Genomic DNA, 17,691 nt, shown 5'->3' on the forward strand with positions numbered 1-17,691 from the left:
CAGAATGGAAATTGTAAATAGAGGTGCACATACAGTAATATCTATGTAGCAAATTGGGAATGAAATCAGAAACAAAGGAAAAAAAATAAAACATATATATATTAAGAAAGAGGAAAAAAAGGAAAAAAATTAAAAAAGAATATGTAACTGTTGGAATTATTAAAAATAATCTTAAAATGTGCATTTATAAATAATTTAAAACAATAGTGAAAAAAGTTAATGTTATTTGATATTTAACATATATATAATTACGGACAACATTCACAGTATTTTTTATTATAAATAATTACTTTAGTTTTAAAATGATTAAATTTAAAAAGAAAATGTTGAATTAAAAAAAAGACTAAATTTAAAAAAGAGATTAAATTTTAAAAAAATGACAGAAGGTAAAATTGATAAATTATTACTTAACAAAAGAATACACTTGAAAAAAAAAATAAGTGAAAAATTATCTTTATACAGTATAAATATGAAAAAGTTAAAGAAAATAAATTTATTACTTCTAAAATTTAAAGTTGAAAATAAGTCAACTTTAAATGTGACTGGAATTCACATTAACATTGTATGTGTTAATTAAATTTCTATTCACCAATTTTATCATAATTAAATATAAAAAATTAATTGTCATAAATTAAACTACAATAAAAAAAAAGTTATAAATAAATGCAAAACATGGTATTATTCAAGTGCATTCAAAAGTAAAAAAATTCAATGTCTGGTATACAAGACAATAAATTTAATACTAGTTGCATAACAAATATAAATAAACTAATAGTAATGCGCAAGTAGAGTAACAGTTATATTAGGAATATACCACTCTCACAAAAAAGCAAATAAAATTAATTAGGGATAATGTTAACGCGTTTACAGAAATTAAAAGAAAACTATTATATATGATTTAATTAGTTTTGAAATAAAAATAATCCAAATTATTAATAAAAAATTGTCTGCGATATGATGAGATTTCGTTATTAGATGAAAATGAACTTAATCAAATTACAATTTTATGCAATCATTTTTAAAATAAAAAAATTGTTATTATTTACTGTTGAACAATTCTTTAACTTGAAGAATTAATAAGAATGAATTTATAAACTAAAATATTTCCTATAATTGTGGACAAATATTATATAATTATAATTACAAATTCATAATAAAATAATTATGCTGACAGGTAAAATAACTTTGTATTAAATAATTAAAATACTGAATAAAGAATAAATATAAAAAAATATTATACATCTGACCGTTTTAAGTCACTTTTTAAGTGAAACCACTGACTGAACCGAATTGCATGGTTTGGAAAAGAAAAATCTAATACAATTTGATAAAGTTTTGTTTGTCATGGTTTTATTCAGTTAGTTTTCAATTTTTAAATTACGAATGAAAGAATGAAAATAGAGGATTCTTATAAATACAAAATAAATAAATGAATATATATATATATATATATATATATATATATATATATATATATATATATATAGTGATACAATAAATTATCTCAAAAAAAAAAAACCAAAATGAAGAAGCAATAGAAATTAACAGAAGAAAGAAAGAGATATAAATAAGGTATTAGAAATAGGAATAGAGAAGGAACATACTCAGTTCAGTCAAGCAGAGCTTTTATCTGTCATGAGTAAGAAAGCATGAGAATACACATAAACTTTCTCACCTTTTATAGGCACTACATTGGATGAAACCATGGTCCACTCTTTTCACATTTAATTTATAATTAAGAAAAATATTTAATTTCGTACACTTTTCAAAGAAAAAACTTTTAACGTCCTTTCTTAATACAAGAGTTTGACCTTTAATATAATTATAGTTTGAGAAATAATTACTTGTATTAATTATATCTTTATAATAGTAAGGTATGAGATCAGATTTCATCGCAATGTTGTCAAATATTTGTATATTATAAATTTTATTATTTTTAAGAAAAATCAAATTATTATTGTCATATTTGTTGGAAGTCCCACATCGACTAGAAATAAGGTTAATTTATAATATATAAGTGGGGTGCAGACCTCACCTTACAAGTCGGTTTGGTGGGGTTGAATTAGGCCTAAAATCCACTTCTAACATGGTATCAGAGCTATGACACCTCAACGTGAGGAAGTGTGTTACAAAAATAATTTAAATGTCTCTTTATTTCCCTTCTTAAAATTGTAATGAAATATTTTTTTTATATTGTTTCAGGTAAAGTGTTGAGATTTCTTACTCAAAGCACTCAAAATTGTTCTCGTTGTTCTTCCTCTTTCCTTCTAGTATAAGCCCGAGTGGGTGGATGTTGGTTGCAAAACCAATGGTTGTTGGTTATGACAATTGGTATAGTCATAGAGTCATGCAGTGGAATAAGATTTTATAAAGTGGAAAGAGTGTTTGGTCAAACTTCAAGTTAAGATGGTCCATTTTAAAAGTAAATTTTCTTATAGAAAATTTATTGAACAATTAATGTGCGAAAACTATAAAGAGTGTATGGAGTAGAAAACACTGAATTTTTATACTGGTTCAATTCAAAAGAATCTACGTCCAGTTGTTAATCACTATAAAAAGTGATTAACAAAATTTCACTAAAATCAGTTTATAGATTACAATATAAGTAAATGAAAATAAGATGATAGAACCTCCCTTCGACAAACGAATCGGAAGGGTGCTCCCTTCGCCAACGAACCGGAAACGAGCAATCTACACGTTCCTTCGACCAACGAACTAGAACAGTGCAGATAAAATCTTCCTTCGACAGAGTGACCAGAAGATGACAGCCTTACCAACTCGAAGAGAACCGCTTCGACCTTTGACACACAAAGCGCGAGCTTCTCTATTCACGAGACTAGGCAAAAGCAATGAACTAGCTTTTTGGAACTTCCTCAGACAAACTGTATTCTCAAAAAGCTTAGTGTTTCCCTCTAAGGGTTTAAGACCACTATATATATCTAACTTGTTTGAAAATGAAAAGTCTCTTTACAACTGCCAGTAATAATCGATTATTGTAAGTTATAATCGATTATTCGAGTCCATTACAGGTTTTTCAAAATAGTGATAATCGATTAATCTGAGGGATAATCGATTATTCCAGGAACTTTGGCAATTCTCATAAGGACCAGTGATAATTGATTATTTGGAGTAATAATCGATTATTCCAGAGCAAGATGGTTTTTCAGAAAAGCTCAGGATAATCGATTATAGCTCCTCATAATCGATTAAATACGTAACAGTTCTAGAGTTACGAAATTTCTAAGTTTTACCTACTCAAATACATTCCTAATACATTTGTAAACTACTAAGATGATTTTAAAACAAATATATCAATCTTCTTCAAGTCTATCTTCTTGTTACATCATCAAAATCAATTGTCTTCAAATTTACCAATGCTCCTCATTGGTAACAATGGCAAGTGCACCGGTTACAATGTAACAAGTGATAAATATCGTTCTCCCCCAAGGGACTTGTGCAACACATGACAACTCTTCCTTTTATAACTCAATTGGACATAAAAGTGCACAAACCAACACATGAAACTCCTTTTGGTATTTTATCAAACAGTTGGTGTTCAAGGAATTTAACATATTGTATTTACAATTTGTNAAGACTAGAATTCATCCATTTCATTCTCATGAATTCACAAACATCTCATTTCCATCCAATAGGTATTCAATTTCAATTCTAGGTTCAAATCATATTTCTCAATACATCAAGAACCATAGTTCATGCATGAGTGATCAATCTAAAGAAAGCTTTAGAGATAGAAATTGAATACTAACATGAATTGGAAAAGCATATATCATTAACATCACAAAATACATAAGAATTCCAGGTTTTACAACTAATTTAAGCAAATAGAAAAAGCCCTCCATGGTGGAGAACTTAGGGTTCTAAAAAATTGAAGAGATAGGGAAGAAATTGGAACCAAAGAGAAGATGCACAGCCTTTCCCAAGGTTTTTGGCAGCTGCTCCATGCCCCATTTGTGCATCCCCTTCGTTATTCCACCTCCAATTCGTGACTCATCTTCTTCCTCGACTCAAAAGGGGCAAAATCACCATTGATGAAGCTTAAAGACCCAAGGAGGAGTGGGAGAGCTTCTCAACACCCCAAACAAGGGCCTCTTCTAATCTCTCTAGGTGAAGAAAAAAGTGTAGGAGGAAAAGAATACCCAAAACTCGTGAGAACCATGCTTAAATAACTCATTTTGACATGTCAGCATCGCTACCGCTCAGTGGTAGAGCCCTGGTGCTCAGCGCCAGCCTTTGTGGCAGCTCTCTGGAAATGTGGAGCTCAGCGGTGGAAAGTGGAGCTCAGCGGTGAAAAGTGGCGCTCAGCCCCAGACAGTTTTGACAACATTCTAAAATTGAACTTCTTGTGCAATTCCAAAGGTGTCCAACATGGATATTTGCTTCAAATTGATCTTTTATTGTCCCAAAACATATTCCCTTGAGTTCTTGCTTGTTTTTCTCCACTAGAATTGCTTCCTATTCATTTATTTCATACACTCAAACAAAGATATTAGACATAAAAACAAGAATACACTAAATAAAACAATGGAAAACTAGAAAACAAATTAAACTTGAGGATAAGATAAGGTAAAAAGCCATGAAGGAGTTGATTTTTCACAAAATACACACACAAAAACACGCAAAATCAATCGTTATCCGTGGGTAGCTGTCAAATGCAATTTGACTCAAGTAATTCTTGTAATAAAGATGAGTAATCAGAGTTCATTCTCCAACATTCCTATCAAACATATATTTATAAATATTATAAAGAGTTTAGGATTAGGTGTAACCCATTCATTAATAATAAATGACTTTCATTAATTCTATTAATCACCATGACTATTATTCTCATTAACTATCAACTAATAGTTGTTATTGTTTAGATTAATTATCTATTAATGACTTTTCTGGTTGATCATCCAACGAGAAATGATCGACTACCCGATCCTTGGCTGGCTGGGTGGTCATACAGTACACAAGTCCCCCAAGTCCAAGCAAACTCTTCATTAGAAGAGGTGTGCAAGGATTATTGTGAACTTTAAGAGAAGTCGTTCGCGTTGTATTAGGGTCTGTTTTCGACGTGCTTTAAGTCTTCGTTCTTCTCTATTTTGGCTGATCAATGAGCTTTTGGGAACGTTCTCTAGGTCGTATAAATGACGATGCAATGGGAGTTCACTTTGGAACATTCCTAACTGATAAGCTCTGGGAGTCTTCGAACTTTCCTAGACTAAAGGAATGATCCGGTGGGAGATCGCTCCTCACCGGTCAGTGAGCTCTAGGAGTCTTAGGAATTTCCTAGGCTGAAGAAATGATCTAGTGGGAGGTTGCTCCTCACCAGTCGGCGAGTTCGAAGTTGACCAAGTAATTTATATGTAGGATCCTGTCATTTGCACAAAAGAACAATAGTATAATTTGAATTTAAACGATTAGAAAAAGTGTAGCCAATTAGACCCACGCATTTACGAGGTTAGACAGTTAATATCAAGCTAATTTAGGTTATAAGACCAGATGGCCAAACAAGCGAGACTGTTCGGTCTTCGATTGAACGTTTGAAGGCTAAAATGAGGAGGAATCCGTATTAGGATATATCACGACCGAGATGTTAGTGCTTAATGCCTTGTGACCGAGTGGGAGAGAGACCAAGGTCTCCTCGAGCTATATCCTGCACAAAACAAGAATGGTCTACCATGAATGGCCCAAAACCGTGAAATAGGAAAACTAACACGTTGTCTAGTAATTAACATTGGAGCCTGTCCATGCTGAAATAATTGCATTATAGGATGCGTTGAGGCCGAATGGTCACAACCATTTGAAAGCTCCATTTATGGAGGGTTCTTCTGGTGAGGAACTCTAATCACGGAACCTTTCTAGTACTAAATCTAAGTGTGATAGTGAGGTGATCGAAAAGAGTATATCTCACAAATTAGCGTAATTCGATCTTTATATATCAACTGAAACGAACACAATTTATCTCATAAATCCATCGTCGCGTTTTCTCTTAAATAGTAAATTCGACTTATGCGAATATAGCCTTAGAGACTGAAAGTTTTATTTTATTTTGACTCCCACTTCATAAAACTTCCTAAAAGGAGTTTTTTCAATAATAATGGATTAAGACTGGTATATAAATCATGCTAAGTTGATAACTCTAATTGTGAGTATTAACCTAATCTTAGGTGACACTAGCTGCGTGTTACGGAAAGCCGATGCCAACGTTATAGGCTCTACTCTTTTAGAGTCCGTTTCTTGACCGACACAAAACCAATGTTAATCATAACATAGTATATGTTTTTTGTCATTTCGGTCGGTCTTTGGCAACACTATTTTCATATTGTATGTGGAGTAAATTAAGAACTACCAACACATCTATAACTAACTTAACTTAGGCCAACCACCAATTACAAATAAAATGAAATCTCTCTATCATAAACCAGTTGAAAGATGACTTTTTAAGCATTCAGATATTGTCACATCTAAACTTGTTACGTAACTCAACACAAGAAAACTTAGGAGAAAGAAGGTAATTATTGATACCAGTTCTTTCTCACCTCCCATATATTGAATATCTAAGACAAGACCCCCTTTCAAACCCTGCACCAAAACCTACTAAAAAGAAGCACAAACTTGTTATTTGATTACTACATTGGCCGTTATCTCATACATTTATATTGCTATAAGAAGGACAAACTGTTATCACATTTCAAAAAGCAATGATAATGAAGGTATGCATAAACATTATAATATAATGACATATAAATTACTCAGAAGGACTCGTAGAAAGTTCTTTAGATAAAAGAAATTATTATCTTGACTTTATTCCTTGCTTACATAGCACTTTATCATTATTTCTGTGGCCTTACAAAAAAACAAACAAGTTACAAAATCATTGCCATTCAAGTTGCTTCTTTTGTTGCACTGACAAGTGCTGGTAGCAGAAAATTTATGGAACATAAACAACAACGGGGCTCCTTGCCTTAAGAGTGCCGTCATCCCAAATCAAAGAAAAAGAAACCAAGCCTGCATTAATGCTTCCTTCAATATTAAGGGTAAAAGACAGCCTCTGACCCAACGATGAGAAGGCCAAAACATTTGGCAGTACTTCGACCTTCAAAGAAGATGGATGTGCAGTTATCGTGGCCCTATATTTGGATGTAGCTGATCCAACATTTGTAACAGTTCTACGAAAAGTGACATTGTTGTAGCTTGAACGAGGGGTTGATAGAGCAAAAGATGGGAGATTAAGGTTGAAAACAGACCCTTTATTTGCTGATGTGCAAGTGCTGTTATCTCCTGTAATTATTCGCAGCGCTGATGAACTATAACCTTGTCCACACAGAAAACTAACATAATCATTTTCACCAGCATCATAAACTAGTCCAGGATTTACTGCCTTCAAAGGATTGATTTGCCCCGCTCCGTAAGCAAATTCAGCCTCGACATTACGTGCAGGATTCATAGGGGTAGCTGCAAATAATGAACGAATAAATTTGGTCCTTAACATGTATACATGACCATCAAGTTGTACCACAAAACAAAGTTAATCTAGTTTTTTTCTAATAGAAAATGTACTTTAAGCTGGTTTGTGCATAAGGTTTTAGGTTATCATATCCTCTCTACATGTTTATATATTTAAAATTACTTAATTCTTTCACACTCTCATTTTTCCTACATTTTTTAAGGGTGATAGTCTCTGCAAAGGTTGATAACTACATTATATTATATAAATACCAGTTGTCATCAACGCGGATTTGATTGCAGCAGGAGACCAGTTGGGATGAAATGATTTGACGTAAGCAGCTGCTGCAGTAACATGAGGGCATGCCATTGAAGTTCCAGATATTATATTCAAATTTGATACTCTTTTCTCTCCTTTAACATCAGAAATAGGAGAAATCGGAGACCATGCAGCCAGGATGTCAACTCCTGGAGCTGCTATATCAGGCTACAACATCAGCAGAAAACTTAGATATAAGCAAATAAGCCTTAATCGGTTGGATTGATATTACTTTGTAGCATGATGTTACCTTAAGAATGTTTGGGGTGACTTTATTTGGACCTCTTGATGAGAAAGGAGCAATATAAGGGGCTGATGAATCTTTTCCTTCGTAACTCTTGAATATGGTAGCTGCTGGATTACTACAATAATAGTTGACATGACATATAAATCAGATAATTACGACTAATTGAACAAAATTATACAGCACTAATGTATGATGTTTTATAAATTGATGAAAAGTTTTGTACCTTATTGACTTTAAATAAGAAGATACGGAATTCCCATCAGTTGCAGTAATGTGAATTGCTGGCAATGCATATACATCTGCCACAACCAAAGGTGATGTACTTCTGAATATAACAGCAGCAGCCCCAGAAGCAAATCCCACTTTCGAAGGAGAAGTATAAATATTGTCATCACACAAAACAATTTTCCCTCTCACCAAAGCTCCATTCAAAGAATCGTCAAGGCAAGACCTAAGCAGTGCTAATGTTAGAATGGAATTTTGAATTGTAATAGAAGGAAAGATTATTAACAAACTATAGGTTAAATTACATTTTTAATTCCTTCAATTATTTATAAAATTTAATTTCCCTTTAATTTTCAAAAAAAAAAAAAATATTGTCTTCTCCATCTGGATAAAGTTGATTGACCGTATAAAGAATGTGCTAAACTATACTTTGTGACTTCTAAACTATTCATAGATGGAATTACAAAAACACTACAATAATTTAATAAATTTTTATTTCTTTATTTATAATATACTTATAAGGACAGTAAAAATATGCTACAAATACATACTATTAAATTATTATGTTAATGAAAAACGTAATAATATAATTATACTAATAGTTGTTACCATTTAAATGCAATTTTTTAAAATTAATTAAATTTAATATAATAATATCATATACAGAAAAAGAAATCATTATAATTTTATAATTTTATTATGTTTAAGGCTTAATTAATAATTTAACTATTTTTTTCTTTATATTTTTTATTTGAATTCTTATTTTTATAAAAAGACTTAAAGTAGGCTTTTCTATTACATTAATTGGAAGTATCACATGTCAATTCCAATAATTTTTATGTGTTAAATCTTGATATTGACACATGCATTAAAACAGTTTTAATGTAAATTTAATAAAAAAAAGTTTAATATTATTTTTAGAGAGACTCAATATTTTTTATATTTGAAAAAAAAAATGATAGGAATCAATAAGAATAATTAAACTTATAATTTAGATGAACATTATTTGAGAAGATTAAGACATCAAATCGAACCCTTTTAGAATAAATGAAGTGTATTAAGTTTTACAAATAAAGAAAGAAAGTAGAAAAGAAATTTAATCAGATAATTAAAATGAAATATTGGTAAATGTCGGTACCTGGACAGTGAACTATTAAATCCAGCAGCTGGTGCATCTCCCCCATAAATTAAAGGGTAACTCTTCTGTGTTGGACTAAATGTATTCACTGAAATTCCCTGCATATGTTGAGGGAAATCTTTTGTCACTTTTTTAATATTTTAAAAAATAAGTAAAATAATTTAAAGGGATAATTACATGGAAGATTTGGCCATTGCCCAATAGGAGATTGGTTAAAAACTTTCTGTCTATAGTGGAAGCAGCCACGGAAATGAACCATGGTGCAGAATTTGTCATCGTGTAAAGGTTTGGACCCGAATTGCCTGCAGATTTCGAAGTTAATATGCCTCTCTTCATTGCATGGAAAGCTCCTATTGCAATTGGATCTTCAAAATATTCCATGCGTATGACGGTTTTAGGTCCCAATGAAAGAGATATAATATCAACACCATCCATAATGGCTGCATCAAAACCTGCTAGAATGTCAGCAGTTTCACAACCATTTGTCCAACAAACTTTATACACAGCAATGCGTGCTGATGGAACTCCTCCTCTCGCTGTTCCTAAGCCAAGCCCTAACAAATTTGCATTGCTAACATGGTTTCCAGCAGCAGTTGATGCACAGTGAGACCCATGACCACTCGTATCAGCTGGAGATATGATGTCCTCTTCGGCGAAAGCACCACCAAGACGAAAATATTTTGCTCCAATTATTTTGCTATAAACAAATCATGAAGCAAACATTCATAGATACATAAATCAATGGTTAGTTTCATCTTTTAATAATTATTATTTTGAAAAAAGTTATTACTCGAATTTAGGTGTATGTGTTTGGATCCACTGTGATTCACTTTTGACGTGGATCAAATGAAGCCAGGATAACTAGCTTTAGCACTGTTATTTCAATTTTGACATGGAAAAAATGAACGAGTTTCAAAATTGAAACCAGACATGCGCTTTATGTGTTATAATATGTTATAACAACTTGGTTTTCTTCATTGACTATTATTCTATTATATGCAACTTAAAGTAATGAAATCTAGTGTATCAATATTTTCATAACTAGATTGAAAGACAAAAAATCCTTAATGTCTTTGGGTAAAAAAACAAAACATTTACGAACACAGTCAAGAACAACCTTTTAAAATGAAGAAACTATCATAATGTGGTATCTCTTAGCAACCTAGTGAAGGAGAACCTCTTTAATAGAGAAAGTAGAGGAAGTGTAACAATAAGCTTATCTCTTATATTCAAAATGAAGCTTTAGTTACAGAGTTATAACAAAGAAATATATATTTAATAATTACAACAAGTTCAGAGAGAAGTTAAGTTCAAATAAAAACATCACGTGATTAAAGTGTACACAATTTTTAAGTGAGAGATATTAAGGGATGGAAGAAATAATAATAATAGAAGATAAAGATAAAAGGATTGTTGTTATTGTATCTGATGGTGAAATTTGATTAGAGACTAATATTGGTTGTATTTTCAAAACATTAGATTATGTGAATAATTTTGAGTGAATCTATCTTTAGACATTTTATTTAATATTTTTAAACATTTATTTATTTGATTATATCAGAAAATACCAATAGATAGAAATTGTCAAATATTTTCAAATCAAGCCAAACCTTTTAAAATATTTTAATATTACATAAATGTTTAAAATCTATTTTACTAAAAATATCATGGAGATATTATATTTATTAAAAAGAGGGAAAATTTTGGCCGATCTTTGATGTCCACACCCTATCCCTTCTCTTTCATGTCCTTCCATCTATTTTCTTTTATTTTTATTTTATTTTTAACATTTATGTAATATTAAGTCTTTGTGATGATTCTAATTTTTTTAACTAGACTGTGAGGTTAAATGGAATTATTATTTTTTATATATTTTCATTATGATTTATTGTTTAATCAAGTAAAGATAATGAGTAGTACATTCTAACAAGCTGATATAATATTAAATTTACATAGCATAATAATCAAAGTCAAGAAGTTTTTAATATTATGTGAAGATAATTTGATTAAGAAGATGCGAATGAATGAATTTTTTACCAATTGAAAAGTTACATAAACTAAAAGTGAAGACTAATTAATCAAAAATTTATCTCAATTAACTATCCTTCTACTTGATAAAAAAAGATAAAATAATAAATATTATTAGATATAATAATATTTAATTCAAAAGTTACTTAAATTTACTATGATTAATCTAAAAAATATAAGTTTCTTTTGATAAAACGGTGGAAACAACTAACTTCTTTATAATTTTTTAATCCTTTTTTATTTTATTTTTTAAATTTGTTTCTTTCTTTTATTTATTATTTTGTTTAAACTTTTATTTATTTTAACTATCTTTCGTTTTTTTGTTATTTCTATTTTATTTGTGTAACTCTCTTAATTTATATAGATTTTATCAAAGTTAACTTATTAAAAATTAATTTCAAATTCTTTGAGAGAGACCTTGAGTTATATATTTACTTTTATTAATATTTTAACTATTATCTTGATTACTAAAGTTGTTATAACGTAGTAGGTATTAATTTGATTACTTAAATAATAAAGAGGAAAACTTATTATATATGAAAAGAAAGCGAGAAAGTCTCTTTTTGGTTTACAATTGGTGACGAAAAACTTATTATGTAAGTCACCTATTTGTGAGATACACAATGACTTAAGAAAAAGAAAATGACGTATTTTATTATTATGGTATATTAGTCTATTATGGAACTTGAAAGAACACAACCCTATGCATCATAATTTCCTAATTGAGATAGAAAGACAAAAACCCTAAATGCTTTTGGTGAGAAAAGAAAACTAGTCATCTATAGAGAGAGTGAAAGAAAGAAGAAACAAAAGAAGATTGGTGTATTTTATGCAAATCTAAGAAGAATTACTTACTTATTGCAAGTGAAGTTATGGCATGTTCCCTTCCATTTCTGTGGTGGTCGACCAAAGCCTCCATTGGTAAAGCTAGAGGAATTAGGCCAAATTCCACTGTCGATTACTCCAACGATTGTGTTACTTTCTACCTTTGACCTTTGGACATTTTCTGGGAAGCCAAGGAAGTTCCAGGACCTTGATGTTTGGACACTGTAGACTCTATTTGGAATAACAGAAACCACATCATCCATTCCTGCCAAACATTCCATATTTTTACAAAATGTATATACATCATAATATATAGACTCACAATCATATTAAAATTACCTTTCATTCTTTCTGATTCTTCTTTGGTTAGCCTCCCCACAAATCCATTGAAACTCTTGTAGCTGTGCACCAAAGTATCTGGTGCAAATTTGCTAGATGGATACCATTTTGAAGTTTAATCAAAATTATTTTAGATGAATGTTCTAATGAAAATGGGGAGCAATAATTGTGTAATAATATATGACCTGCTGATGACTCTTTGAACCATATCAGTGTGAAGTGATTCAGTGAATTCTATGCCCTTGGGATATTCGCCCATGTAGACTATGTAAATCTGTATTAGATTAGAGTATGAACAAGATACATTAAAATAAAATAAAGAGGAATTAAACATTGAGAATATTATGTTCAACCTTGGATAAAATCTTTTTCAGGTAAATTTGTTCATTTTGAAAATATTCCAAACTCTTCTTAACTTCAAAGCAATCCAATATTTCTTTTTATTAAAAAAGTTGTATATCATTAAAATTATTTCAAAAAAGGCATAAATAAGAACGTAAGAGCAATTTATGAAAAGATATTGCTTCTGAAGAAGGAATGTGAAAATAAGTTGAGAAGGAAAGTCAAATCGAAGTATTATTGTATACTATCAAAAGATATTCCTTAAGTATATATGTTTGCAAAAGTATGAGATATATATTATTTGAAAAAACAAGTTATTTGACACCAAAAATTATTTAACAGCATTTGATAACTTTTATAAAAATAAAATGGTCTTAATAAAAGTTAATTTTTATATTTAAAAAAAAAAAGACAATATAAATGATTGTAAAAAAAAATAGTATCAAACTACCATTGTCCATATTATTTACCTTTCTATCATCTTTAGAAAATGACGGAGTGAATAGCAGAATGCATGTAAGAATTTGGAGCAGACGCGACAACCCTAAAGAGTTCATCTTTCTGTGATTGTAATCTTCACAAAATGATGAATGTGTTTTGAAGCTCTTTCGACCTGTGAGTAAATTTAATGTCTTAGTAAATGTGAAATTCCAGTAACTTTATTACTATTAGCACACCATAGTAAGTATACATATACATTGGGAATAAAAACAGAAACAATCATCTTAATAAAAGTGAAGACAAAAACATATTGACATATACATTAATAAGAAGACACATATTAATCTGCACAACAAGGTAATCTTGATATATACTAATGCACAACAATTTTATTATAATTAGGTATCAAAAGATTTAATTATCGTAAATACAAAATAACAATAAAAATATAAATTATAAACAATAGCAAACCATGGGGTGTATTGCATACTTAATTCTAAACTAGAAAAAATCAATATTTGGTATATAAGACAATAAATTTAATATTAGTGTTGTATAACAAATATAAATCAATAGGAATACACAACTAGAGTAACAGCTGTATTACGACCACTCTCAAAAAAAATAAGTGAAAGTAAACCAATAAAATTAATTAGGGATAATGTTAACGCTTAACTTTACCGAAATTTAGAGAAAGGTATTATATATTCATTTTGAAAAAAAAAATCCAAATTTTTAATAAAATGATGTTTGCAAGATGTTGAGATTTTGTTATTAGACGAAAATTACAATTTTATGCGAATATTTTTAAAATTGAACAATTATTTTAACTTCAAGAATTAATTGGAAATGAATTTAAACTAAACTATGTCCTATTAATTATTGACAAATATTATATAATTATAATTGCAAATTCATAATAAAATAAGTATGCTGAAAGGTTAAATAAATTTGTTCCGAGTAAATAAACATAAAAAAATATTCTACATTTTACAGTTTTAGGTCACTATGCTAGTCAAACCACTGACTGAACCGAATTGCATGGTTTGAAAAAAAAAATCAAATATAATTTGATAAAGTTTGGTTTGTGATGCTTCATTATTTAGTGGATTTTCAATATTAAATTGAGGTAGCTAGAATTTTAGAAACCTTATTATGCAATCTTATGTATGATAGAATAAAAACAGAGCATTGTTATAAATATACAACCAAAAGAAAGAAGCAATATAGAAAATTATTGGGAGACAAAAAAGATTATAAATGAATAAGGAATTAAAAATAGGAATAGAAAAGGGACATACTCAGTCTAGTCTACCACGCATGTTTATCAGTCTTCAAAAGGATGAGAATACACAGAAACTTTCTCACCTTTTTTATAGCCATTGGATGCCACCATGCTCTCTCTTTTACATATAATTTATAGAAAAGGTCAAAAATTTAATTTCGTAAACTTTTAAAGAAAAAACGTTTACATTCTCTAACGTTTCTTCTTAATAATATAGTTGACTTTTAATATAACTATAATTTGAGAAATAATTATTTTGTACGAAATACTTTTTTTTTTATAAAGATAAGATATGAGATAAATGTAACGATCCAATTTTTTAAACACTTTGGGAGAGATACTAAATTGTATCTTGTACAGTCCTTTATATAAGAGTTTCCAATATAAAGTAATTCTAAAGAAAGGGACATGACAAATTACATAGTATCAAACAAAAACATATCTATATCACGAACTATTAACCACTAGCCATCTCCCATAATGCTCTTCACCAGTCTCAATTTTCATATGCTTTCATGAAATTCATGGTCACATAATGTCTTGGTAAGCTAGTATAAAATAAACTTATATATATCGTAATTTAAACAATATTTTTATTAGAGTTATGAAAATGGGTCACAACCTGCGGATCAATCCGGCCCACCACGGGTTCGAGCCGAGTTGGGTTTGAAAAAATTATATTTTTTTATGCGGATTAGATTCAACCCGACTCATGCTGGTTGAACCCGTTGTGGACCGGGTTGACCCACCAACACATGTGTGTGTGGGTGTGTGTGTGGATGTGTGGGTGCGTGAGTGTGTGTATGGGTGTGTGTATGGGTGAATGTGTGTGTGTGGTGTGTGTGGGTGGATGTGGGTGGGTGGTTGGGTGTGTGCGTGCGTGAGTGTGTGGATTGAAACTTGTTAAGTGATCATAGGCAAAAAAGGCTCTAGGAATAAGAGATTTGAGTATTTTTGAGTTGATTTTAACTTGAATATGAAATTGAGATGTTTATAAACATGATAATGAAAAAAATGAAATCGGGTTTTAACAATTGTATATACTATATGTTAAGTTTATATTGCACACTAACTAATTATTTGATAAAATATTAAAAAGAGTTTTTGAGTGTTTTTGTGAGTGTTATTATCTAATTGAATTGTAAAATATAAAAGTTGTCATGTGTTACACAAATTTCTTTGAAAAGAATAATATTTATTATTTGTTATATGTGACAGATATACTTATCGTTTCCACTAACACATTCTTCTTGGCAATAAAAAGTTTTTGTCCAAAATAATTTACTTACCAAAAAAAGATAAGGATAACATGTCATCTTGTAATTCCAGTGGGGAATCACCCATCCTACATCCCACAAAACCTCATTAGATTAATAATTTTTTCCCTAAGTTTCTTTATTTGATATCTAACACTCATATAGGCTTTGCTTCCATGCATAGACCTTTTTAATTTACACATCATCAAATTCCAAGATATGACCTACATTAGGAGCATACTTCATAACCTAAGATACGAAGAACACGCTGTGGAGATTCTTCAAGTGAGGGGGCAAAACAATTTCATAAGCTACTGACTCAATTGATCTTTTCAAAATCACCAATAAACTTAGAAGATAACTTATTACAACAAATGACTCTTCTTACTCCAATGGTAGGAGTTACCCTTAAGAACATGTGCTAACCTATTACAAACTTCAAAGGTTTTTCTCATCTTGTTTGCATAAGACTTCTATCTACTTTTCTATCTACTTTGTGATGCCCTCAACCTATCTTGTATTTACCTAACCTTCTTTGTGCTCTGTAGTAGCAACTATGGTCCTAAAACACAACTTCTCCATCTTAGTATTAGAACAGAGGTGTTCCACTTTTTGCCACAAAAAGGCTTCACATGAACTCTACCAAGGGTAATATTGTATATGAACTCTAGCAAAGATAATACTTCATTTTCGTTGTCTAAATGGTCTAACATATAAGTCTTCAACCGATCTTCTAACGAAGGTATAATCTTCTCCGACTGACTATCAATTTGAGAATGATAAGTCGAAAATGTGACACTAAGTTAATGTCATAAAAGAATAAAATAAAATAAAACACTACAGATGACACATGCCACTAAGTTAATGTCCTTAGTACTATACTAATAAAAATAACCAAATTACATCAAATCTTAAAAGATGAGAACCGATTGAAATTATTTAAAATTTGATAATCAAATTGAAATTTTAATACAAATACATTATAACTATCCGAAAGTTTTAATGAAATTTAAATTAATTTTGATTGTTAGAAGAGAATCAAAATTTAACTTTCTGATTCACTATCATAATATAATATTGATTCACTATCATAATATAATTATAACCTTTAGAATTACTAATTTCAAAAATCACCAAATCACTTTTGAGTCATTTTAACTTTCATGTACTTGCCACCATAAAACAAAATTTAACCTCTGCAAAAGAATGAAAAACTGTTAATTGTTTATTAGTTTTTCCAAAATATTAGAGAAGTAAATCCATGTGTATGAAAGGAACTACAATGATATTGCATTCCCAAAACATTACAACTGCAAGACGACAAGACATACCTGACAAACAAACATTACAGGGAACAAGCAAAGAGGGCAAGAAAACTTACACAAGATGGAGCTAGAAAGTGAAGGATGGATGAAATGACGAGGGCAACCAAAATATTTTCCATACAAAGAACGAACTTGCTCCGTCTATGACCTTGCAATTCCACTCCAACATTAAAAAATGTGACATGTGTCCATTACAGATACCCAATTCAATACTCGTTTATATCTCATGCATACATTATAATAATGACATAATTAATTACTCAGAAGGACTAGTAGAAAATACTTGGATCAAAGTAATTATTGTCTTAATTTTATTCCTGGGACACAGCACTTTATCATCATTTATTCACTGAAACTTTGGACAGGTTTGTGATAGAGACAGATTTCATTTTTGGCAGCCTACAAGGCTTACAACTTTGCCATTCAAGTTGTTATTCTGTTGCACTGACAAGTGCTGGTAGCAGAAGAT

The 17,691-nt window shown here is 30.1% G+C and overlaps 1 protein-coding gene across 1 annotated transcript; it reads right to left on the minus strand.

Moving 5' to 3' along the window:
- Positions 1-6,937: 6,937 nt before the first annotated feature.
- Positions 6,938-12,832, minus strand: LOC106763311 (cucumisin-like). Its single transcript, XM_014647511.1, has 9 exons — positions 12,759-12,832; positions 12,574-12,665; positions 12,265-12,499; positions 9,559-10,078; positions 9,382-9,479; positions 8,242-8,469; positions 8,022-8,133; positions 7,726-7,939; positions 6,938-7,461 (listed from the first exon to the last, which is right to left on the minus strand). The coding sequence occupies exons 1-9, from the start codon at positions 12,830-12,832 to the stop codon at positions 6,938-6,940; spliced, it is 2,097 nt and encodes a 698-aa protein (XP_014502997.1).
- Positions 12,833-17,691: the final 4,859 nt, after the last annotated feature.

Source organism: Vigna radiata, chromosome 6, assembly GCF_000741045.1.
Source record: "Vigna radiata var. radiata cultivar VC1973A chromosome 6, Vradiata_ver6, whole genome shotgun sequence".
Classification (NCBI taxonomy): Eukaryota; Viridiplantae; Streptophyta; class Magnoliopsida; order Fabales; family Fabaceae; genus Vigna; species Vigna radiata.